The sequence below is a fragment of the Solanum dulcamara genome, chromosome 1, assembly GCF_947179165.1.
Source record: "Solanum dulcamara chromosome 1, daSolDulc1.2, whole genome shotgun sequence".
In the NCBI taxonomy this organism is placed as follows: domain Eukaryota; kingdom Viridiplantae; phylum Streptophyta; class Magnoliopsida; order Solanales; family Solanaceae; genus Solanum; species Solanum dulcamara.
In genome coordinates this window covers 34,949,566-34,976,051 of record NC_077237.1, presented here as the reverse complement: position 1 = coordinate 34,976,051, position 26,486 = coordinate 34,949,566, and the positions used below count along the sequence as shown (strand labels likewise).

Below are 26,486 nucleotides of genomic sequence, written 5' to 3'. Positions count from 1 at the left end.
TTGGTGAGGTCCTATCTTGGAAGGTTGTTGTCTCTATGTTGATGCCTTTTATTTGCCAAGGTGACCCATTATCTGTTGTACCTACAAAAAAACCATCAAAGGAAAACAACCAGCCAACAAGACAGAAAAACCAGAATGGGCCTATAGCAGTCTTGGAGTTTCTATTTGATTTGGTGGTTGTATCTTTGATGTCCTCCATGTAGTTGTTGTTAATGCATGTTGATGTATCACTCCAGTAACCTGCAACAATATAACAAACAAACAAAAGCAAGAAAGAACTTGCACAAGCTAGCAAAATAGAAAGGACCTCTAAGAGTGTTTTGGAGCCTGTTTGCTTTTTCAAGGTCGCTCGCCTAACGTCTACAATTATCCGATTGAGCTGAAACTCCTTGAGACTTGCAAAAACATGCTTTTCTTTTGTCCTGCAAGATTTTGAGGCATTTTGCACAAGTTGGAATTTCCAAATAGCAAATTGCTCCCTCTTTAGACTTAAGACAGCTGACTTTTTCAAGGTCGCTCGCCTAACGTCTCCAATTATTCGTTTGAGATGAGACTTCTTGGACCTTGCCCCTATAGTATTTGCTGCAATCCTGCAAGCTTTGGAGGCCTTGGTGCAGGTCCACATGATCCCAATCACCCTGCACATCATACCCTATTGTGGCTTGGTCATAGGCTGCTGCAGGTCCTTGGGTAGCTCCATGTTACTTCCATAGTAGAGGGGGTTAAGATGTTTGTTGTTGCTAGCTACTCCCAAGAGGAGACCCTTCCTTATGATCAGGATCATCTCTTCAGAGTACCTGCATAAGATAGACAAACTAAAGGAGAAATCCCATTGCTGATTCCTGTGCTGCATCTCTACAGCATTCTTATGTTGTTGTTGCTGCATCTCTGTAATGTAGTTGTTGCTGCTGTAGCATCTACATGTGATGTTGTTAAGCTGTTGCAGGTATAAAGGTAGTTGTTGGTGCAGGCAATCCAATCTCAGATGCTGCAATTCCAACACAAGGCTCAAAGTTGCAGGATACTTCCAAGAGTGCTGTACAGCAGAAATATTGGAAGTACAATTGTTGTTGGTGTGTCTCCTCTTGTTGTTACAGTTGTTAAAGCATTCCAGGTTCTGTATTGTGGTGTATCTGCAAAAACCAACAAACAAAAACAAGAAAGAACTTGCACAAGCTAACAAAAGGGAAAGGACCTCCAAGAGTGCTTTGAAGCCGGCTAACTTTTTCAAGGTCGCTCGACTAACATCTCCAATTGTCCGTTTGAGTTGAAACTTCTTGGGCTCTGTAAATACAGTATTTTCTGTAATCCTGCAACTTTTGGAGGCCTTTTCCATAAGCTGGAAGTTCCAATTTGTGAAATGCTCCATCTTGCGACTTAAGTCGGCTAACTTTTTCAAGGTCGCTCGACTAACATCTCCAATTATCCTTTTGAGCTGAAACTTCTTGGGTTCTGCAGGAGTTGTATTTGCTATAATCTTGCACAATCTGAAGTCATTTTGGTGTAGCATGGTGTATTTGTTGAAGGTTGCTGGTTGCTTCTGGTCTCTATTGCTGTTGCTGAGTGGCTGTTGCTGTTGATCAGTTGCAGTCACTGTTGCTGCTGTATTGTGGCATATACAAGTGATAACTACTCTAGCTCTTACTTCTAGCAGTATGTTCTTAGTTCTACTGAAGCAGTAAACAAGGGAGACTCTCCCCTTACAATGGGAAATAACTAGATGGAATAAGAAGAAATAAAACAGAATACTCATAAAAAGTCTATTACACATTGAGAATGAGATCAGTCAAGAGGATAGTTTGATCCTTTTCAGAGTTTTCCTTCTGAAACTTGCCATTCCTAACTTGTCCATCTTGATGTAGCCTTTTGTTTCCTGTGGTAGCTGCTGGAGATTGTAGAAGTGTTGTGTATTTGATGTTTTCTTTAGCTGGTAGATATATGTTTTATCATTTTTAATTTCTGAATCTTATGCTTCTCCTTTTTAATCATGTTGCAGGAAATGAAAGGAACTGGATGAGGTAAAAGTGGAAGAGGTGGTATAAGAACTGGACGTGGAAATTTTCAAGGACGAGAAAGTCTTGCTGGAACTGCATCTCAGCCACAAATACCACCAAGGTAAGGACCTCTACAGACGGAACAATCATCTAACCCAAGGCAAGGACCTCAGCAGATAAGCCAAATATCAAATGACCCTATCCAAAGAACATCTCCAGAGACACAATCATCCAGAACTCTAGAAGAAAGTGTAAGCCCCTCCCCGGAGGTTGAAACTAGTGCAGGTTAGTCCACGTCCCTAGCTAGTGATGCAGAATTGTCTGTGCTTGGTCTTGGTTCTGGAAATTTAAATTTACAAGGATCTAATAGACTAATGGGTGGTGTTCTGCAGCAAAGTAAATTAACTTAAAATGCTGGCAGTTCTCTTCTTCTAGTTCTGCTAGTTCCCTTCTTCTGCTAGTTTTCATACTTAACAGAGGCTTAACTAGTTTCGTTCTTTCTTGGGTGCAAATATAGACACTTATTTAATAATCTTCTTTTGATCTGTTTCTTAAAATATATAAGCTCAAATTTTTATGTATCTTTAAGTTGAAAAAAGAAGAGGATAATTGGTTAACAAAAGATGTTTTGGTGATAAGATGCCATGAATCTGCAAGCTTTTAGTGGAGATGATAAGATGCCATGATTGCATATAGTTCTCAAGATCACCATATTATTGCTTTGCAGTTTCTCACATCAATAAAAAGAGAGGAAGAGGAAAATATAAATCTAAGACGGTTGATATTAAAACCAAGTACGGAGGAAAAATCAATATAATTATTCCAGATGACATTGATAGAGCTGTGGGTTCTGGTGCTAGAGATATTGTTAATTACTGTGGCTTGATCATGAGGAGCAGCATCTTATTTCGAGATGGAAATTGGCAAAAGATTGTTTTAAAACATGGAGAAGCAATGTGGTATAAGGTTAAGGTAATAAATTACTTTCCATTTTGTATTGTCTTTAAATTACTTAATTTATCAAATTTAATATTATAATATGTTCAGGACAAATTTGAATTTTGTGGTGGACTGCAAGAACATAAGTTACAAGGCTTTGTGTTAAGCACTATGCAAAGACTTTTTAGGGCATGGAAAGCTCGATTGCATAATTCTTACTCTGCCTATGATACTGATGAAGAAAGATTGTCTCATCGACCTGAGGATATTGAGTTGGAGGACTGAAAATACCTAGTTAAGTATTTTGGCAGTGAGAAATTCAAGGTAACTTTATTATAACCAAAACATTGTTGCCCACTCTATAATCTTAGACATATGCTTACATGGAAAACATGACATATTTCAGTAGCTATCTAGACTAGCATAAATATTTTTTGATCTCTTGACTTAGTACAGGTTGTTAGTGGGAGAAATAAAAAAAATAGAGAAAAACAGATAACTAAGCATTCTTGTGGGACGCGATCATTTGCAGAAGTAGAGGAAGCTACGGTGAAAACACATTTGCTCTTCTATAATTACATATACTTCTTGTTATTTATATGATTATTTGCTTATTTTTTTTTTTTGTTATTGAACTATATTGTAGAGAAATCCTGAATCGGGAGAAAAAGACACACCAGATAAAGTCTGGGAGATTCAGCATACACGTAAAAAAGACAACGGAGAACGTGTATGGTTGGATCCGCAATCCCAACAGATTCATGTAATTCCCTAAAGACATTACCTTATTATCTTTTTGATCTACTACAAGTTACTTTATTCTTTTTTTTTGGAGACAACTTCTTCTCAAGATAGTCATTAATTCACCTTGTCTACTTCAATATGTAATCTTTCTTCTTTGGATTTGTGGCTGTGTTTGGGCAAAACATCAGCTGTAAAGTTTCTTTGTCTATGTAAATAAACACCCTTGAAGACATGGAAATGAGAACACCATTGAGGACTTAACTGCAGCTGCAGTTTCTGCCCCATATTTCTGCAGGTTCTGAAGGTGAAGATGAGGATGACTATTGTAAGGTGTTGCAGGTTGTTGGATGCTAAAGGTTCCAAGTATGGTTGTATTGTAGATTTGTACATGGTTGTGTAGTTGAAGTATTTATTGTTGGATGTTGCAGCTCTGCAGTAAACTTAGTTGTTGATGTAGTAATCCACTCCATTGCACCATGCTAAATCGACCTGCAGGTTCTAGATGTATGCTGCAATTCGACAACAAAGTCATAAAGTGCTGCAACACTTTATTTACCTGCACAATGGAAGCAAACAAGAGAGGAATTCCAAGTGCTGTATCAAGTGTTGCAGGTCTGCAATGTACCTGTACAGCAGAAACAGAGCAGAAATACCTACTCTAGTCCTTATCTCTAATGATAAGTTGGTTAGTCTAGGAAAGCTATAAATGAGGGACTCTCCCCTTTACAAAGGTCCTAACTATTAAATCTTCAAAGTCGATATAGCTATGAAATAGAGACATCCAAATTGAAGAAGAAGAAGTTAGAACACTAAAGCTGTAAGAAGAGTTCAAGGAGGTTGAGTTTTCTTCTTCTAAAACTTGCCATCCCTAGCTTGTCCAACTTGATGTAGCCCATAGTTTCTTGTGGTAGTTGCTGAAAATTATAGAAATATTGTGTATTTTCAAGCATATGACTGCATTTGGACAATGTATCTGCAGGGAAGTTTGCTTCTCGGAATACATGTTTGCATTGGAAGAAGTCCAAAAGCTGGACCAAAGAAAGTCCAAAGTTACTTTCAATATGTGCGTTATGTTTTGGTGAAATAATTAAATGTTATTATAGGGTCAGCTTCAACAACTTGTTGTTGAACAACAATCTGAAGAGATCGAGCATCCCATGACTAGGGATGAGATTTTATCATCGGTTCTCGGTGAGAGATCAGGCTATGTTCGGGGAAAAGGATATGGAAAGAAGCCTCCTAAAAAGACTCAACTACATCAGTCAGACATAGAGGCAAGTGTATCTTCGGCAATAGAAAGTATTCGTCAAGAGATGCAAGCTGATATGGATCGAAAGTTACAAGAAGAACGTGAACAAATGACTGCTGATTTAAAAAAGAATATGAAAGAAGATTTGCAGAAAAAATTAGAAGAGGAGCGTGAACACATGAAAGGCGAGGTAGACAAGATGTTCCAAGAACAAATGGCTGCTATTATGACTAGAATGCAACAGGTACTTTCTCTTGCTCTTTTGGAATATAATAAATTGTTATCTTCGTGTAGAAAATAGTTACATTAAAAGTTGGACTAGTTATTAGGAAAATCCAACAACTGAAATGTTTTCTGGAAAGCTTTCCATGGCTTTAGAGATGCCGAATCCAACAAAGCTATGGCCTATGGCCAACAAGAAGTACTTTAGTTATCAACAGTAAGTGGAAGATTGTTGGAAGTTTTTTGTGTTATCTATTTACTGAAAACTAGTGAAGGCTTCTGATAAGCTATCAACAACCTCATCATTATCTATAAGACACTTTTGGGAAAGCTTTTCTTGGTTTCAGCCGGCGAAACTCATTTAATAAGTCACTAAGGCATGATTTTTTGTTAAGGCTTCCAGATAAAGTGCTCAAGTCTTGTGTTATTGTAGGTTTTGGTTTTGTAAACTTTTTAGTTTCTGTGTTTCCATTTTTGGAGTCAAAATCTTGCTTCTTTTAGTTGTTATTTACAAAATATTGTTGCTTTAGTTGCTACTTTATGTTGTGAAGTATAAGGAAAAGTTAAGATTTTAGGTTGGTATATGAAGAGTAACATCCCAAGAAACATGTTCTTGGCAAGAAAAAAAGTGGTAATTTTCCTTTTCTGTAGACTAAGTACTGTTTGATGTTAAATTAGGACTCAATAGAAGCTATATGAAAAGCTCTTATCTTTAACATCCTCAGTCCTCTTTTGACTACTTTTTTACTGATTATAAGAGAAAAGGAATACTATGAAAGACAGTTTGAGACATTGAAGTCATTCGAGGAAGTTGATATTGTTTTTCTATTTTCAAGGACAAGGTTCTTATGCAATGGGGCCCAATCAAGAAGTAGTTTGAAGGCGTGCAATGGGAGTTTTTTCTTTTTGTACTTGTATATGCAAACACGGAATGCTTTTGTTCTAATTTTGTGAGATACAATGATAACTGAAGTACTAGCTAATATGTATGTACTCGTAAATGCTTTTGTTCTAATTTTGTGAAATACTATATATTAGATGTTTTTAATATCTATATATATACTAATTTTAGAGAATTTGTTTTTAAAACACTAAATATTGGTCTATAGTAACGAGATGAATATTACCTTTTGCAATGACAAAAAGTTGCCACTGATATTTAGTGGATTTTTGCGGCTGTTAATTAATGACGTGTAGCAGCGACATAAAAGTTGATGTTAATAGTTTATACTTTTTTGCAGCGATAGGAAATGCTACTAATTAATATCAACATTTATCAGTGACATAACAGTTGCCACAGTTATCGTATACAATTTTGTGGCAACTATGTCGCCACTATAGGCCGTATTTTAGGAGCGACATAACAGTAGCCACAGTTAGCGTGTAAGCTTTTCTGGCAACTATGTCGCCACTATAGGTCATATTTTAGGAGCGACATAACAGTTGCCACAGTTATCGTATACGATTTTGTGGCAACTATGTCGCCACTATAGGTCATATTTTAGGAGCGACTTTCCAAATATTTTTGTTATAAATTATTATTTTTTGTGGCATATTTATTTATATATTGTGACAAATAATGTCGCTATAGATGGAGTTTTATTGTGGCGACATTGTTTAATCGTCACAAATAACCTTTAGTTATGGAACTACTACGAACGGAGCAATTGTCGCTGCTATATACCATTAGCGGCGACTTTGGATCATTTTGTAGCGACGTTTGGCGCCACAATAAGTCTTATTTCTTATAGTGACTCCCATGGTGGAGTCTGTGGTATTGGACTTGGACTTGAAATACTGAGGTTAGAAGGGAAGGATTTCAGGAATTCCTCCTCGGATACCTTCACAGTCCGTGGAGGGTATCACGGTCCATGAACCATAGTTGTGGTATAGGACCTACAGGGTGGTCTGCAAGAGAAACCACCATGGAACCTACCACTTTCCTTGAAGAGCTACACGACTTGTGTTGGTCAATTGTGGTCCTTACCTTGGAAAGTTCTTGAGGGCCTTAGGGGAGGGGTCACCACAAAGGGCATCACAACCTATGGTGCTCACCAAGGTCCGTGGTCCCTTCCTACGGGTCTGAGTCTCAGAACTACTACCACGGTAGCTCACCATGATTTATGGTGCATACTATGGCTCGTGATGGCCTTTCATAGTCATCATTTAGTGTCAAAGTTGTAGGTTTCAGAATTTTCATATTTTGATCCTCATTTTTTACTTTCAAAATTCCAGGGTCTTACAATTATTTTCCATTGATAGCATTTGTATATAATAACAGTTATTATTCCAGCATCCAAATAGTCCTATTTGAGGCCTTGAATGGTATAAGATGTAGGTCACTTTTCAGTTAGTGAAGTTGCCTTGATAGAACCCGAGTTAGTGCATGAGGCGATGGAGAAGGTGAGGATAATAAGAGAAAGATTGAAGGCAATCCAAAGTCAACAGGAGTTCTATTCGGATGCAAGGAGAAGGGAACTTGAATTTCAAGTTAATGTTTGGTTTTACTTAAAAATCTCACCCATGAAGGGTGTGATGCATTTTGGTAAGAAAAGGGAAGCTTAGTCCCTATTATATTGGGCCATATCAGATTTTGAGGCATATGGTCAAGGTGGCTTATGAGTTGGATTTGCCTTCGGATTTGGTATCGGTACATCCGATGTTTCATGTGTATTTATTAAGAAAGTTTGTTGGTGATCCTAGTTCTATTATGAAATTGGACAATATTGAGGTAAAGGACAGTCTGTCTTATGAGGAAGTTCCAGTTGAGGTCCTAGACCGGCAAGTTAAGAAGTTGTGAAACAAGGAAAGAGCTTCAGTCAAGGTATTGTGGAGGAACCAAGATGTTAAGGGTGCTACATGGGAAGCCAAAGCCGATATGATGTTACAATATCCTCATCTCTTTCCTTCCGTACCTAGTTGAGGTATTAGTTCTTTCATGATCCAAATCAGCCCAAACTAAGTATTTCGGTTATTCTCTTATTTTCATATGAATTCATGTTTATGAAAAGAGTTTTAAAGTCATCCCCATGACTATGAATATGACCCACATTGGCTTTCATAGGTTAGGGTGGGGGTCAGTCTAGTTGCCCAAATCTAATTTAAGTTAGGGGTAGTTTGGTCATTTCCTATATTTTCATTAATTAATGTGGACGGTTTTGGGACTATATCCTAACCTATTAACTACCCTAAGCCCTCATAACTCTCTTATTTTTACCCTAACAATCTAAATCTAAATCTTCTTTATAAAAGTATGTTCTCTGAGTCTTCTTCTTCCTCAAGCAAGTTCTAATGATTTCTTCAAGGTAAAGCTTCAATTATATGAAATTTAGGGCTTATAAAGGTCAAGGTATGTGAAACTTCATCCTTGGACCCTTTCACCTATGGAATCCCAAAGATTTCATCTCAAATTTCTTATGAATTCTTCTTCTGAAAGCCCTAATTTCATGATTGGCATTGGGTCTTCTTAATTATGATATATTTCAATGTTATTAGCCTAATTATGCATAGTTTACATTACATTTCATGATTTCAAGATGAATTTCAAAGACCTATTCTCTATGATAGTTCAAGCATGATTTATGAATTATGATCTTGATTTTCAAGTTAAGTTCAATTAGAAGTTTTGTCAATGATATTCAAAGATCATTTTTAAGAAAAAAGTTATAAATGATATTTCACTGATGTTATAAGCAAAGAAGCTATTGTTCAATAAGGACAATTCTTACACAATCATGTTAAAGAAGTTAAAGATTCTGATGATAAATCCTCACACACTCATGATGAAGTTGATAAATGCGTTATTCCTATGGTATCTTTATAATATGGATTGATATGTATTATTATCTCTCCTAATGATGTTAATGATAATGTTTTCATAAAAATTCTATTGGGATAATGACTAAGCACTGAGAGGAATTTAAGGTGGGGTTCGGTCTGATATACCATTGTAGCTACCCAAGGGAATCCTTGTAGAAACCTTAAGTCCCAAACTACATTGCCTACATAGGTTCAAATATGACAATATGGCAAAACTAGTGGATCTATATATAGCACAGCTAATGAGAGAGTACCATCAAGAAGTCTACCCTGGCAAGGTAGCCTTCTCCTTTCGATATGGGGTTCATTAGATTCCATATTGTAGCTCGCATGGTCTTATATGTTGGTTAAAGGTCCTATCCTACACCAGTTAAAGAAAATCTATTAAGTTCTTATGATAAAGATGTTTTGATGCATTGACCAATGAGTTTTGATGTTTTATTATTTTCATGCCTTTACTCATGTTTTAAGATATTGGTCTTTCAGCCCATGATTCATCTTGATTATGACCTATATTTATTGTTCATGTATACTTCTCACATACTTAGTGTATTTCATGTACTAACACATACTTTTACCTATATTATATCATAATGTGGGGTCCAACGATCTAACCCATCCTCCTATTCATGGTAGAGCTTGTGATTGTTGTATTGATTTTGAGTCCTCATGTTCCAAGGATGTGACACTTTATTTTCATTATGTTATTTTACTATGTCATATTACTCTCTTATGTTGTCATGGATGAGTTAGGAGCTTGTCTTACGCCCCCATCAAATTAGTAGAGGCATGTTAGATGTTCATAGAGTATATGTTGTCGCATCTTTTGATCTCTTTTCTCCTTTATTGAGATATTCCTATTGAGTCATTACTTATACTTTTATGATTAGATTATTTTCTCATTTACCTTATCTATGTTCATGAATAATATGCTAAGAGGCTTGATTGGACTCTATTGGGGTTTCGATCGCCATGTTATTCCTAGGGCCTAGCTTGGATCAGGAAAATACCATTTACCACATCAAGAGAATCCTCCTAATCATGTCAAGTATTATGAGCATAGAACCTGCCTTGGAGTTATCTACCACCAGAATCAGATGAAGTACCCTACTGAGTTGGGCAACTTGAGAAGTACTAGGATAAGTTTGCTGATGTATCTAACCTTGTTATAGGCATATAGGCAATCCCTTAATCTATGGAATGTATTACTACAATGAAACCATGAACCTGAACCAGCTAACCAATCTCTCAGATAGTTCTTCCCACATCTGCAACATGCAGGGAAAATCAGACCACTAGGAGCCCTCCCTTGAGGCTCAGGGTTAGGCATACTAGCTTCGTTGAACTTCTAAATCAGAGCACTAGATAAAGTCATGTCGAGAAATTTTTATCTAAAATGAAAATGACCACCACCACCAGATTTCTGATGAGAGTAATCACAACTATCTATTTGCACCCTTTTTATCTCCCTAGCTTTCTCGTTAAGCTTTTCCACATCAATATTTTGAGCAACAGTCATCAACCTCAAGATTTCAATCTCCTTAATCAACATAGTGGTTCTACATTCCTTCACAATTCTCTCAAAAACACCGAAAACAAACTTTCTCATTCGAGTGTTAGAGTTGGCTACCATTCCCAGAGCATACTAGGAGATTTGAGTTAACTTCAAAGAGTATTCCTTCAAACTCATATTACCTTGTTTTAGGTTTATGAACTCTTAGAATTTAGACTCTCACATCTCAAGAGGGAAAAACTGATCTAGAAAAGCTACTTAAACATGTCCTAATCCAAGGGACCTGCATCAATAGCCCTCTCTTCCTTCCCATGGCTAAGTCACACTTGATCAACCTATTTCAATTGGTAAGTGGCCAAGTCTGCCTTTTCAACAAGAGTCATACACATAATATCCACGATCTTTTAAATCCCCTTAACAAACTCTTGTAGATGCTTGACCACCTTTGAACCATGATATTCCAAAGGATTCATCCTTGTTTAGTAACGATCCCTTCTTGTTTCCATATACCCACATTTGAGTTCACAAGAGCTATAATCTATAGATTGGGACAACACTTGGAAGTAACCCTAAATTCGACTTGAGTGACTTGCTCGGCCAAAGGATCAACTATAGCTTGAGGTTTTTGTTATTCCTTATTTTGATTCACATTCCATCTCAATGGAGCTCTTCTATGAGGCATGATCCTGAAATGTATAGAACAATAGTTAGAAGAAAACTTTATAGACTTCAACTCTATCATACAACTTAACAGTAATAAAAGAAGTGAAGTTTCTTAAACGTCTTGTAGCCTCCTATTCATAGATGTTGCATGCTTCACACCAATGAACAAGACTCTACTCAACAAGGCTTGGATTCTCTAACAACCTGATGCGTTGAATACCAAGTTTGTCATTACGAAGGTACCCTTAGAGGTGACATGGCTAATAAAATCCCAAAAGATCCTAACTAAGCCACCTAATATAAGCATGACACTAAGGTAATCAACATGATCAAATGAATAGAAAGACAGAGTATATGGCTCCAATAACAATCTCATCATAAAGAGAATCTAAGAATCAAAAACCATAAGCAGAGATACTATGTTTGACAATAAGCCTCTATCATAGATGAGATGCTAGAACATGTCTCTAGCTAACTTGAAAGTATAAAAATGAATGAAAAATCTAAATGAAAGTCTTATAAGTCATGTCCTCAAAACATGAGGACTCAACAACCAATAAGAAACATTGATCAAAATCTAGACCTAGCTACGGCCTGAAAGAGGTACGTCAAAACGTATATTATGAGACAATATAGGTAAAAATAGCATTAGTACTTAGATTGTACTAAGTATGGAGTATATGAAATAACATGGTAGATATAAAAATATAATAATTTAATGACTAAGCTAATACATGAAAAATCTTGTTAAAACATCGATTAAAATATAATACAAGGACAATGGAATATTCCTAAAAGAATCATAATCATAACATAAGTGACACATATATTCTACCGACATAAACCATGTGAGCTATAACATGGAATTTAGTGTCCTAGTTCCACACCAAAAAGAAAGTGTCCTACTTTCCAAGATAAGGACCATAATCATAAACTTAGGTGGATCCACTAGCTATTTTTTCCTATCAGGACATCCTACAGGGACTCACAATTCTGGGACCTAGTAATGTCACTAGTCCAACTCGGTTCTAGGTAATACTCTTAATGGAAAAACATAACATAATCATAGTCTTTGAAATATAGGAATCTAGTAATACCAAGTTAACCATAAAGACTCATTATCAGAAAAATAGCTCCTTTTAAAATATCATGATTCATAACATAATCAATGCTTAGAGACACTTAATTGAAAGGATCTAAATCATGATAGTCTTTTCATAGCAAAATCACACTTCAATCGGAAATGCCTAAATCACAATTATCTTTTAAAATGAGAATAGTTCAATCGGAAGCAACTAGTTTCATAAAATTGTATTAACACATTATTCGAAGGCATCCTTAAAACATAGTGTCGTATATTCATAATGCATGCATAATATTCAAAATTTTAAATCAAAATTAATATACGCATATAGATAGGTTCGAGTAAAAATCATTGAAACCATTTAATTATGATTAAATTATTCTTAATAAGTTCAATAGGAATAAATAAAGTATTAATCAATTGAACCCATAACATAATAATAGAATCCATAGAAATTTAGGCAAGATGATAATTGGAGAATTGAGGTTTCTTTGATACTCAATGGGTGAAGAGGAACCCATTGTTGAACTTCGCGCATACCTTGATAGATGCCCTAATCAAAATCTTCAATGGAGACTTGAAGCTTAAAGAACCCAAGAATTGCCTTGAGGGAACCTTGGGGGAGAAGAACTTGAGAGATATTTGCTGTTTTGAGAGAATGGGTAATATTTTAAGAGAAAAATCAGTTATAGGGCTTAGGAATAATCTAGAAACAATATAGTTTATGGATTAAAAGACCTAATTAACCCTAGAAAAATAACTGTCGAAGTGACCTATAGATCCATATATGGATCGTACATTAATTAACAGCCATCCTGTACGATCATAAAATAAAATGTTGAAACTAACCTCTCTGATGTCAAACCACGAGTCAGATTCTATACCCTATCAAACATTGATCACAAGTCTAGGAATTTTCCTCAATTTCAGGACCTCAATCATTTAACGCCCCTAATTATTTAAGATAATATTCGCATTTCAAGTGGATATTTCTTGATGATAGGATCAACTCCTACTTCACTATTCCTTGACTCAAATTTTGTTACATGAGAAAAACATGGTTTCATTAAATCATGATGATATTCTGAAGAATTATGTTAGGGTAGTTTAGTAAATGTCCACGGCATTATATATATAAACATATCCTTCTAATTAATGGTAAGAAAGGTGTGATTAGTTTTTTTTTAAAAAAAAGCAAATTTGGGCAGCCATCTTTTCTTTTGGGCAGCTTTGCTATATTATTATTTTAAAGGTATATCACTCACTTTTATCTCAAAAAAAAGTTGGTTTTTAAGGATAAGGGTCATTTATAACCTAGTCAAAACCATCAAATCCACAAAACCTATTTCTTTTGGCTGGAACTCAAAATACACTCTATATCTTGGTAAGTGTTCAAATTTGTTTTGAAACTGTGTAGCTGTTAGTAATTCTGGCATATCTCATTATGTTTACCTTTTTTTAGTAAATAAATATGTTTTAGAAAGCTAACACACATACCTACAACTCTTATGTTTATATTGTAGACTATTTTTGTTGTCATTGAGTCTAAAAATAGAATGCAACATAGGATAAGTTCTGTCCAGATTCTTGATTTAAAAATTCCACATGTACAACTGTTAGTGATTTGATTATATCCTTTTATAAAAAATATATTTTGTGGTGATTATTCTTTTTTTGCAAGCTTAAAATATATATCTACAACTTTTATAAAGGACATAAAGTCCATTTTTGCCATTTGAATTTGCAAAATCTAGTTACGACATGAGGTACTTGGCTGACCAAATTTACTGCTTTGGTAACATAGTGCTATTTACACATTCTAGGCTTACTTTTAATGACAAATCTTATTTTATGTCAATATTATGGAGATGCTAGAAATTAAATTGGGCATTTAATTATATATTCAAGGTTGTTTATACTTGTCTACAAGTTGAGGAACTTGAGACATTGGTTGGTCTACGGTTTGAACTCTTGAAGTCGTATTGGACTATTGTATGCTAAAAGGCTGAGATTTATGTATAAACTTGTACTTTTATGCTTGTTACCTGCTAATATATTGGAAAGCCTATCTTTGTATATTCGCTATTTCTTGTTACTTTGTGTTTCAGTGTTGGTATCAGAGCCTGAGTTTGTGGTTCTAGGACTTTTATTGTGATTTGCTTGCATACTTTGGGCTATATTATTTACTCACTATATGGTAAATAGTATATTTAATGCATGTAGGTTGCATATGAACCATGTCCATTCCCCTAATACAATGTGATCTTTCCTTTTGAAGTAATTTAGTTATAGCCTCCTCTTCTAATAGACCTATGGAAGATGCTCGTGAAGGTACAGGTGATTCTCATTCCCAACCTCATGCACTAGAAGAGGTTGGTGAAAATTCCTTTGATCAATATGTTCTCCGTACTAGTAGATCTGAACTGGGAAACCAATAAGAGTAAGAGCTGGTCCACATCCTCACATGAGTCATAGTACTCAAGTTATGAATCCTACTTTTCAACATATGGATGAATTCTTCCTCCGCATGGATGAAATGATATATGATCCCAATGGAATAAAATTTGAAAAGATGAGGAAAATCAGTGGAGTTGAGTTTGAAGCCACTGTTGATCTCACTGATGCTTAACAATGGCTTAGGCGCATAGAGTGAGTGTTTGAGCAGTTGGAATGTTCAAATGTTACCAAATTCAAGTATGTCATCTCACTATTACAGAAGGATGCTTATTCCATATCGAATTTACCAAATGTGTCCCTTCGTGATTCAAAACCTAGTCTTCCCTATTGATTTGATTGAAATGACTTTCTACGATTTTGATATTATTAATAGGATGGATTGGCTTTATAAATATCATGCAGTAGTGGATTATAGGTACAAGCATGTAACTTTTAAGGATCCTGGATTTTCACACATTATTATACAAGGTGAAAGATCATTGACATCTAATATTATTTCTGCGGCCTTGGCAAGAAAGATGTTTCATCAAGGTTGTAGTGCATATCTTGCTCATATAATTGATACACATGTAGAGATCCTAGTCTTAAAGAAATACCTATTGTATGTGACTTTCCTGAAGTGTTCCTAGAAATTCTTTTTGGGTTGCCACCGAAAAGAGAAGTTGAATTCTGATCGAGCTTATTCTTGGATCTACCACTATTTCTATCACTCCTTATAGAATGTCTCCAGCAGAATTAAGGGAATTGAAAACTCAATTGCAAGAACTTCTTGAGAAAGGTTTTATTGGTCTGAGTATTTCTCCTTGGGGAGCCCCTGTGTTGTTTGTGAAGAAGAAAGATGGCACTTTTAGACTTTGTATTGACTTTAGACAATTGAACAAAATAACAATCAAGAATAGATATCCACAACGAAGGATTGATGAATCGTTTGACCAACTGAAGGTTGCTAATTTATTCTCAAAGATTTATTTAAGGTTTGGGTATCACCAATTGTGTGTTCGAGAGAAAGATATTCCTAAAACTGCTTTTAGAACTCGATACATCATTATGAATTCTTGGTAATGCCATTCAGATTGACTAATGCTCCTGTAATATTTATGGATCTAATGAATTGAGTATTTAAGCCTTAACTTGATCAATTTATGGTGTTCTTTATAGATGATATTTTAATATATTCCAAGTATAGTGAAGATCATGATAAACATCTTCCGATTGTTTTACAAATTTTAAAGAAGGAAGAACTTTATGATAAACTTTCCAAGTTAGAATTTTGGCTTAATGAAATGGCTTTTCTGGGACTTGTTGTGTCAACCGAAGGTGTGAAGGTGGATCCTAGTAAAATTGAAGGAATTGTTAAATAGAAACCTCCCAAAAGCCCTACTGAGGTAAGAAGTTTCTTTGGCTTTCTAGGATACTATAGAAGGTTTGTGAAAGGCTTCTCCAATATAGCCTCTCCTTTGACTAGACTCTTGAATAAGGAAGTAAAGTTTACTTGGGATGAAAAATGCCAAGAGAGCTTTGAAATACTCAAATCCTTGTTAACACAAGCTCCTATACTTACTCTACCATTGGAGGGGAAAGAGTACGTGATATATAGTGACGCTTCTCATTGTGGTTTGGGATATTTTTTAATGCAAGAAGAGAAAGATATTTCTTATGACTCTCGGAAATTAAAACCACATGAATTGAATTATCCTACTCATGATCTTGAGCTTGCTGCTATAGTGTTCGCCTTAAAGATATGGAGGCATTATTTGTATGGAGAAAATATCATATATTCACTAATCACAGTAGCTTAACATACTTGGGCATGTAGAAAGAGATGAACTTAAGAAAATACAGATGGCTTGAACTAATCAATGATTATGACTGCTCGATTGACTAACATTTAGGTAAAGCTAATGTGGTTGCAGATGCCTTAAGTCACAAATCCTTCACAAGCTTATATTTTTACACTTGATTCGTATGGTTTGATTGTTTTCAATTCGCAAGTCAAGCCAATATTACTTGAACAGGTGAAAAGAAACGCAAAAGTTAGATGAGAAACTCAAAACATTGATCGAAGAATTTCAAAATGGGGAAAAGAAAGATTTTATTAAAGGAGGATTGTGTCTTATTTTACCAAAATAGGTTATGCGTTCCTAATGATGACAAATTAATGAGCTAAATCTTGAATAAAACACATACTTCACCATATGTAATGCATCTTGGAAGTACAAAAGTGTACTAGACCATCAAAGAACACTATTGGTGGAATGGTATGAAGAAACACATTGCGGAGTTCATTTTAAAATGCCTGGCTTGTCAACAAGTAAAGGAAACATTAGGTTCCAGTTAGGTTGCCAAACCCTTGTCAATAACGAAATGGAAATGGGAGAGAATAACTACGTACTTTGTTTCTGGACTTCCTTGCACTCAAACAAATCATGATGCAATATTGGTGATAGTGGATAAACTAATAAAGAGTGCTCACTTCCTAGCAGTCAAAATGGATTACCCACTTGAGCGGTTAGCAGAATTATACATTAATGAGATTGTAAGACTGCATGAGATCCCTATTTATATTATATCTGATCGAGACCAAGGTTAACATCTACATTTTGGGGTAGCTTGCAGGAAGACTTGGGTACTAAGTTGAAATTTAGCACTTCGTTCCATCCCTAAAGAAACAGACAGTCAGAAAAGACACAAATTTTGGAGGATATGCTTCGAGCTTGCATTATTGAGTTTGAGGATAGTGGGACAAATGCTTGTCTTTGATAGAATTTTCTTACAATAATAGCTACCAATAAAGTATTGGAATGCCTCCCTATGAAGCCTTATACGGAAGGAAATATCAGACCCCTCTTTGTTGGAGTGAAGTTGGTGAAAGAAAATATATTGGGTCTTTACCCTTCTTAATACAGGGCTCCAATACATCTTGGTACTTGATCATGTTTGGTGTGATGACATGACGTACATATTGGGTGAAACTTTTTATTTAATCTCTTGTAAATATGGTTTTATGAATTTTTGACACTTAAACTTTTAAATATTGAACTTGATACTCATGATATATTTGCTGGTGTGGTTTATTTATTATGTTTATATTTTTTCTACTCATGACCTGAGAAGAGTAATTAGAGAATCTAAAGAATTCAAACTTATAGTTTTACACGACTAAGCTTTATGCTTAGCGATAGTTGTTTCTCTCATAGAAAATGTCTGAAGGGATGCTTGAAGTTATCCATTGAAGATAAAGTTTTTGGAAACTGTAAGGAAGATCACATTCACATATAGGCATCTATATTTTGTAGTAGTTTTGGGACATGTATATGATCATTGGAGTGTTTGTGTATATGTATTTATGTATTTATTTTTGAGAGATGATCCATTCATGACACCATGGTTTGTAACTTAAATTTAGTTTCTTGTTTTGTTATTTTGGGGCGTGTAAATCTGAGTCTTGTAATGTACTAAATTTACTGTTTGAGTTTGAATATTTGTATGAAGCATGAATTAGTTAACTTTGATACTTATAACTTGGTAATAGGTTGTAACATGAATTATAGTGATAGGGAATCATACATGGATATCTGATAAAGTATTTTCTTAAATTTATTTTAAAAAGTCGTCCCGTCATAAATTAAAACTTTTATTTGGTTAAACTGAGATCAAAAAATTTTAAATGGCAAAATCTTACATTTTTTAACTATTGTAAATGGGGCAAATTTCACTACTAAATTATAAATATATTTTACATGAAGCTTTTTAAATATCACAAGTATTATATAAGTTCTCTTTTTAAGTAGTAGCATCCTCCCAATAGGGTCTCTACAAATCACGAGCCACTTGTATGGACCGCATTTCCTTCTACGGCCCGTATTGACCCTTCGTAGAATTAAAATACCAAAATCACCAAGTCTTTGAATATCATCTGTGTGTCATCATCTAATACCTGTAAACCATTCCAAGAGCCGTCTTGTTGGCTTGTACAAACTCATCTGAGGTTTGACATTTTCCAAATTTCCAACCATCACTCCACAACTGGTTCCTACGGCTTGTACAACCTTCAACGGTCCATACAAAGGGATCATGGAACCAGTTGAATTAGAAAATTCCTTCACTTCTCTTTTCAACTAAACTTTCAACCCTCCTAAGTGTTACAATATCTCCCCTTTAGAATACTTGTCCTTGAATGGGACTCAAGCTTGCATGAATAGAGTAGGGAAAGAGATCTAACAACCCAACTTGAATGCAAAAACACATAAAAATGCATAAAACTAAAGAGTAATCGACCCTAAGCTAAAAGATGAACTTGAAAATTGATTTCACAAACATGCATGCATATGAAAATGTGAGAATAGCTAAAATGCAATGAATCTAAAAGAGTAAATATGAGGAACTAGTATCTCAAGTTGAAACTGAAGCGGATAGAAAAAGATGAGGATATCGGGACACCAAATCGGCTTCTACCTCCCAAGTAGCACCCTCAATCAACTGATTCCTCCAAAGGAATTTCATTGAAGCAACATCTTTATTCCTCAACTTCCTAACTTGACGATCAACAATATCAATCAGAACTCCTTCATAAGAGAGAGTTTCCTCAACACCAACACTCTCTAATGGAATAATCATGATCAAATCCCCAACAAACTTTTTCAACAAGGAAATATGGAACACTGGATACACAAAATCTAATTCTGAGGGAAAATCCAACTCATAGGACACCTTGCCAAAATGTCTCAAAATATGATAAGGGACAACATACCTAGGGCTGAGCTTTCCTTTCTTACTAAACCTTATCACACCCTTCATCTATGAGATTTTCAAGTAAAACCAATTACCAACTTAAATTCAAGCTCTCTTCTCATCATATCGGTGTAGGAATTCTGCCTACTCTAAGTAGTTCTCAACTTATTCCTAATGAGTCAAACTTTTTCTATAGCTTGAAGAACTGACTCGAGTCTTATCAAAGAGACCTCATTAACTTCAATGGTCACGATTTAAGCTTAGGACCTAGATATGACACGGCGAATGAAACACTCATAGATAACTCATCAAAGCCTCTCATCATTCATTTAGATTTTCATAGGTAATGACATTCAATAATAAGTGGAAGAAAAAGGGATAATGGGACTAAGGGAAACAACATAGCATTAGGAGTGATTTACAACATCAAACATCATCTATTTGTCAAACAATACCTCTACAACTTTATACTTGGCAGGGGCAAAGACATGTCCCTATCTCACCCTCAAATGTAGTGTCAAAAGTACCAAAAGATAACCCAAAGTCTACATCTCATAAGCTATTAAAGGAAATGGAATGTTGTTCCAAAAACATGGGAACTTACCAAGGTAGTAGCCTTCAACAATTAAACTAGTCACAAGGAGGTAAATGTGGAGCAACGCCGGTTCCTACATGGTGATATCATGTAGGTAAAAGAGTATGCGTTAGTACTTTGAATGTACGGAGCATGTAGGCATGCACGAACATTTAGGAAATATTAGGACATTAATATATCATGGAACATAGTGCAATGCATGCATAATCAATAATGTAAATAACATTTGAAATATTTATTTTGTAGGAAGATGACCTTAACCGATATTTAAAACCAAGTGAGCTATTCACAGAATCAAACATAACCCCCTATGTTGTCACGGGGAGAGTACTTGCCGGGTAGAGCTCCGTCAACTTCCTTAATTTCTTTAACTTTAACTTTAAGGGTTATTGTGGATCCACTAGCCTAAGCCTACAAGGGCTTCTATGTTGGCACATAGTTAATGAGACAAATGGTTTCTACTAGGATTTCCTTACCGAATTTTAACCCAATGCCTCATTCGGTGCTAAGTCAATCCCATGAAATAGTTCATAAGAACATAGTCATTTTCGTAGCTTTAGATCATCAAAATATCATTCGGTAGAATAGTTCATTAAAACCTTTCAATTGATTCACACTAGTGAGAATTGGCCTTTGACAAGTGGAATTCATCATTTCATAATCATTTCTTCATTCTTTTATTTCTTGAGACTCCATTTAATCGTAAATGTTTGCTTTCATAAACTTTCATTTTGGAGTCAAAGCTTTCAATTCAACTTCATTGAGAAAATAGTAAAATTAGGTGGGTTTATCGCATTTAACCTTCAAATCATTTAAAATAACGCTAGCAGGCATGAGAGTGATGGAATGCATCAATTAAGACATCTTTAAAACAACCCACCACTTATACTTTAAAACTACTTTCATGCCTTCATATAATGCCCTTGATAAATCATCGATTTCATGTAAATAAGAGTCAATATAGGTAAATAAATTTCAAATATTCAAGAATCTATACATTTGAAATCATAAAATGAAAACCCATAAAGTACATCACTTGAAATTTTAGATATTGAGTTAAGAAATCACTTGGGCTCTATGGTGGAAGAACCCATGAACGAGACCCACAAACCTTGCTGAATGAAACCCTAATGAAAGCTTGAAAGTAATGGAGACTTGAATAACCTTGAATGGAATCCTAGCTTTTCTTGAAACCCTTAGGAGAACTTGAGAGGAAGGAAATTTTGTGTTTGACTCAGTGTGAGAAATGAGGACTTTAGAAGGTTTAGGATGTTTAAATAGGGTCAATTCAGTTTCAAAAATGACCACACTTCAATATTAAAACACAGTAAAAGACCCAAATGTCCCTTTTAAATCTTGTTGAAAATGGATTCACGGGAACCCTTCAAGGCCCGTGGTGGTGTCCCGTGATGATTGACTTGGAGGAAACAATCTTGGGATTGCAGGAAAAGTCTCTGAACTTCCTCCACGGAGAACTTCACGGTCTGTGGAGGACATTACGGTCCGTGAACCACGGTCGTGTTGCAGGTCCTGCAGGAGGGCCTATAGTAGTGACCATTGTCGCACCCTATTTTCGAACGGGTCAAAATAGTTCACAACATAAAATGGCTATGCCACTGATATTGAAAAAGATATTTAGAGTCGCCACCTAATTTTAAGAAAAAATATTAGAAAAATCATTTAAAATGTAAATGTAAACCTTGTTTTGATTTGCGAAACCAATGAGATTCTTAGGTAAGGGTTTTAGTTACTCGATGGGAAGGTGTTAAGCATCCATCAGAGCCTATCCGAAGATAGTCCTTAAAATTAGTTTTAAAAAAAAATTGGGGATATTTTATCATTTATTTGCTTTAGAAAATATTAACAAGAAAAGTTTTATTGATTTGCGAAACAAGGATAAAATACAAGATACGTTATACATATGTAATATATCTATTGTAAAAATAAATGAATAAATAAATGCCTTTAAAATATGTGAAAGTTCACAATCTCTCTATGTATCGAAATTGAGTTGAAATTGAGTTTAAAGGGTATGATAATTTGTTACTTTATTATCTAGAATTAAGATGTAAAAATATATAAATAAAAGGCAATAGATGTGATTTAAAATATAGCAATATGTGTGATGTATAGTAAATATAGCAAATATTTGATAAAAATAGAGTTTTTCATAAAAATAATAATAGCACAAAAGTGTTAAAACATTATGCAAAGTTTGTTATCTTGCACCTATTTACTATAAAATAAAATATGTATATGTACATTGTTTGAAGCTTATGAGATCCTATTATTTTATGTACGTGTAAAAAAAAATCAACAAATGTAGTAAAATAAATGTGTGTATTAAGGTGTAAGAGTTTACAGAAAAAATGAAATAGCATTGATAAAAGGGATAGTAGATATATAAAAAAAAATTATGTTATGTGTAACAAAGTAATTCATCAAGTATGGTAAAAATTAGTAAAAAAATAAAAAATAAAATAATACCTTGTATGTATGACATATATATGTATATATACCTTGCATTTTGAACCTGCTATAAATCTGAAATCTTGAAATAATATATTAGGAAAACAAGTAAGACATCTAGGCCTTAAAATAGAAATAATAATAAATTATATATTTTTTAAAATCTAAATGGCCCAAAATGTTAATAAATGAATTATTTTATAAGGAAATTTATTAAAAGAATCTAAGATGCCCTAACTATTGAGATTCATTCTATAATTATGTTGTTTTGAAAAAATATGGTAAGGCCATATCTATTCTTGATAAAAAAAAATAATTTTTTTTAGCCTTTAAACTAATTTCTAACACATTTAAAATAATTATCAAATAATACTGGCCCATATACAAAAAGGTCTCAAATAGAGAGGAGAGATTAATATTAATATTCACATATATGTAAACATATAAATAAATTAATGTATCAAGAGAAAGCATAATCAAAGGAGTAACGAGGAAGGCCAAGGAATATTGACTCCTAATGTACAAGATTCCGAGCTCTAAAGATCCTAATAGCTGTTGGCCCGATAGTTTGGGCCAAAAGTGAGTTCCAAAGCAGAAACTCCAGCCCTCCGATTGTACATGAAATATAAGAGAAAAAAATATAAGAATTAGAGTCACGTGGGAAAACAAGTAGCAAAAATAAACAGCGAAAACATATAATACAAGTTGTGATAAGGCAGAATTACTTCTACAGGCTTCCATTGTATTTAAACAGGGTGTTTTAAGACCTATGACACTACATGTTGTTATGAATCCAACAAGAAAAAGTAAAACAAATGAATCATGCTCAACAGTTAACTAGAATTACATACGTTCGATATAAGAGATGATGGGTTTGTAATCAACCAAAATCATATTTCAAGTAGTCAAAATAGAGGAATCTTACTGGTGAACAGAGCACTTGGATATTTAAATCAAATCATTTGAAAGCAACAACAAACATTAGTTACTATAGGAGTAGAAAGATCAAGTTAAGTTATTCGACGAATGTCGATATTCTTAATAAAACAGATCTCAACAAACAACAAAACATACAAACTCCAGTGCCACATATATATTGGCAGTGAACTGGAAAGAAGGTCATAATCTCTAGCTATTCACATAACTTAATTACCCAAGAAATGCTAGTCATTTAAACACACACGCAAAGAAAAAGATGCCTGACATAAATATGTATTTTTGGTTTGTATCAACTATTCTATATACTAAATTTGATAATCACACAAATGGTAATGAGAAGAGCAAGGTGTAAGTTCAGCCGAGCTGATCATCCAAAACAGACATATAAAATAGAAATTTAGAGGAGCGACCAGCATTCAGACATGAGCTGCGAACATTCAGACATTCTTATGTTCTTTTTATGAATCAAACAAAATAAGGGAGGTGAGATTTAGTGAAACCATTCAACACTATTAAAACAAAGCATCCTTGAGAAATGAAACAATGAACAATTTATGAATTAACTGGAATTACGTCATGAACTAATAAATAGGCATCAATTATAAATATGCTGAAACAAATACTCATTTCCCGTAGTAAACTCACAGGAACAAAATTTGAACAACAAACTCACAATAAGTTCAATGAAAATTGCAGGCACTTTCTTATGAGAAAATTAATTAATGCAAGGGAGGAAAAGCGAGGACATTGATGTTCACTTTTATTGACAACCAACCACTAAAAAAAATCACATAGCAAGAATATTAATGAAAAGCCTTCGAGTTATCTACCTCTTGAAACAATGAAAAAAAAATGTGGAATGCTAAAATGGACAGATTGAAACCTGAAATTAGACGTAGGTATAAATCTAAAAAAAATAAAAATAAAGAAAGATTGAAACTAAGTTATTAAAAAAAAAAAACTTCACGCTACCCCAATACTTAAATAGGACAACAGTATTACTAATTCACAAAAAAAATTAAAAAAATTAATAGCTTACTGTAAAAGAGTGTTAAACTAAAGAATTAAGATATGCTATAAACTTGAAAATACACGGACAAACAGTAATATTTAATCAAAATTTAAAACAATAAACCTATGCTAGTATTTAAAACACAACTAGTTCTTTCCTAACTGATTAGTGATTATTAAGGCAACAAACAGATTTAGATACACTCTAATCAAAATAGAGATCAGAACATACGATGTGAATACCTTTTCTATACATATTTAAAAAAAAAGTGAGATGTACTGACTGTGACAAACAGAACAAAACAACACTTCAAATTTTCTGAACTCGAACAACCAATAAAGACTATTAAACGACTATTTTACTTCTTAGAAACTGAGAAATAAATAAATCATGGAAGGCGAGGATGAGTACTGACCTTGTGTAGAGCAGCAAACTAAGGGACTTTTCGCCAAGAATTTCACTTCGAAACCCTTTCCGAACTTGAATTCAAAGCAAAAAATAAAAGACAGTTTTTTTGAAGTTTCAATTGGATTCTTAGATGTTGATTTTTTCTCTTGGATCTCTGTTCTTCTTCCCCTCTTTTGAACAGGTGAAAAGCCTTGTTATTTATAGGCAAATCCGAATTTAAAAAATCTGGATTTGAACAAAAATCAAACCCCTTTTTGAGGAAAAACCGGAAGGAGGTGGGGAAAAGATTCCACTAATCTCACCTTTTCTTGATTTGAGCCAAAAGTTTCCAAACAATTCAGCGGATTTTCTGAAAATTGAATAAAGAAGAAAGAGGTGGGGAAGGGGATCTTCATCTTTTCTGATAAAGGGCCATAGGAGAGGAAGGAGCGTGGGTATGGTGAAGATGGAGAATAGGGCGTGTAGGTGCCTTGTCTTCTCTTCTCTTTTGAGAAGATGAAGTAGAGAGTATAGAGAGGGAGAGAGGCGGTCATTCTTCTCTTTTTGAGAAGAGAATGAAAAGTAAAAAAAAAATCTTTTAGGGTTTTGGTTATTTGGTAATTAGAAATAGAAAGTGGAATCTTAGCCGTTCATCAATTTTGATGAGCGGTTGGGATTGAATCCTGATATTTGATAAATATGAAAAATGGATGAGTGTAGTTAAAAGACGAATTTAAAATTTGGATTTGGGTCATATTAAATTTAAATTATGCTAAAATTAAAATGAATTGAATAAAGGACTATGTTTAAAATAAAATAAAGAAAAATTGAATAAATTACTATCTAATTAATAAACATAATATATATATATATATATATATATATATATATATATATATATATATATATATGTTCTAGTCAATTATAAACCAATTTATTTATTAACTAACTAATCGTATTCATGAGCCAACAGTGTTGAAAAGAAATTATGGGCATGTCGCTTTAATGAACAAAAAAAGGTTTTTTTAAAAATATTTATTTTTTTTAATCTCAAAAACCATCATGTAATTAAAATATTAGTTATAAGACATCATGATAATCAACTTATTGAACAATCCTAAAGTAGATTTACTTTTTCAAACTAAAGGGCTTATGAATGATTTTTATTTTTATTTTTATTTTTAAAAATGTGGTGGTGAAATATCCACTGTGAAATAGTGCATAGTGGGATTTATTTAGCAAAGTAGTAGTATTAACGTGGAATTGTAAAAGGTAGGTTGTTCTTACTTATGTGTGTTTATATGTATACATATAAAATAAATTTAATTAAGTGATATTTTACATATAAAGAAAAATACATACCAAATAGATATGTAAAATATTTGAGCATATGCAACTTTCTTATTTAAAATAAAATAAAAAATAATAAATATAAATAGCAAAATATTATAAAATAGCAAAAAATATTATAAAATATGAACGTCAAAATATATGATTTATTGGGTAAAACTAAATCTAAATTTATTTATTTGATAAAGAAATAAATTTTAAAAAATACATATCTATTAAGATAGCAATCCAAAAAATAATAATAGGTCGGTCAAAATTGGGTGTCAACAACTTGCCTCTTCTTTACTTGGGAATGAAGAATGAATTGATGAGCAAAGAA

At 34.0% G+C, this 26,486-nt stretch overlaps 1 protein-coding gene and 1 long non-coding RNA gene across 2 annotated transcripts; one reads left to right on the top strand and one right to left on the bottom strand.

Moving 5' to 3' along the window:
• The first annotated feature begins 727 nt into the window (after window positions 1–727).
• On the top strand, window positions 728–5,617 carry LOC129892599 (uncharacterized). Its single transcript, XM_055968183.1, has 6 exons — window positions 728–793; window positions 971–1,114; window positions 1,508–1,604; window positions 2,722–2,966; window positions 3,580–3,696; window positions 4,781–5,617. Exons 1-6 carry the CDS (start codon window positions 728–730, stop codon window positions 5,225–5,227), a joined length of 1,116 nt encoding a protein of 371 aa, XP_055824158.1. The 3' UTR covers window positions 5,228–5,617.
• A 3,342-nt stretch (window positions 5,618–8,959) lies between these two features.
• Window positions 8,960–25,385, bottom strand: LOC129903665 (uncharacterized). The gene is made up of 3 exons (XR_008770287.1): window positions 24,846–25,385; window positions 20,020–20,083; window positions 8,960–11,166 (listed from the first exon to the last, which is right to left on the bottom strand). It is a non-coding gene; the product is annotated as an uncharacterized LOC129903665 (long non-coding RNA).
• Between the last annotated feature and the right edge of the window lie 1,101 nt (window positions 25,386–26,486).

Bases quoted from the DNA above. Each gene is read 5' to 3' on its own strand.
- LOC129892599 (XM_055968183.1), top strand. From the start codon at position 728: ATGTTTGTTGTTGCTAGCTACTCCCAAGAGGAGACCCTTCCTTATGAT. The intron at 1,115-1,507 runs GTTCTGTATTGT...ATTTTGGTGTAG, and splicing joins CAGTTGTTAAAGCATTCCAG to CATGGTGTATTTGTTGAAGG. The intron at 2,967-3,579 runs GTAATAAATTAC...ACTATATTGTAG, and splicing joins CAATGTGGTATAAGGTTAAG to AGAAATCCTGAATCGGGAGA.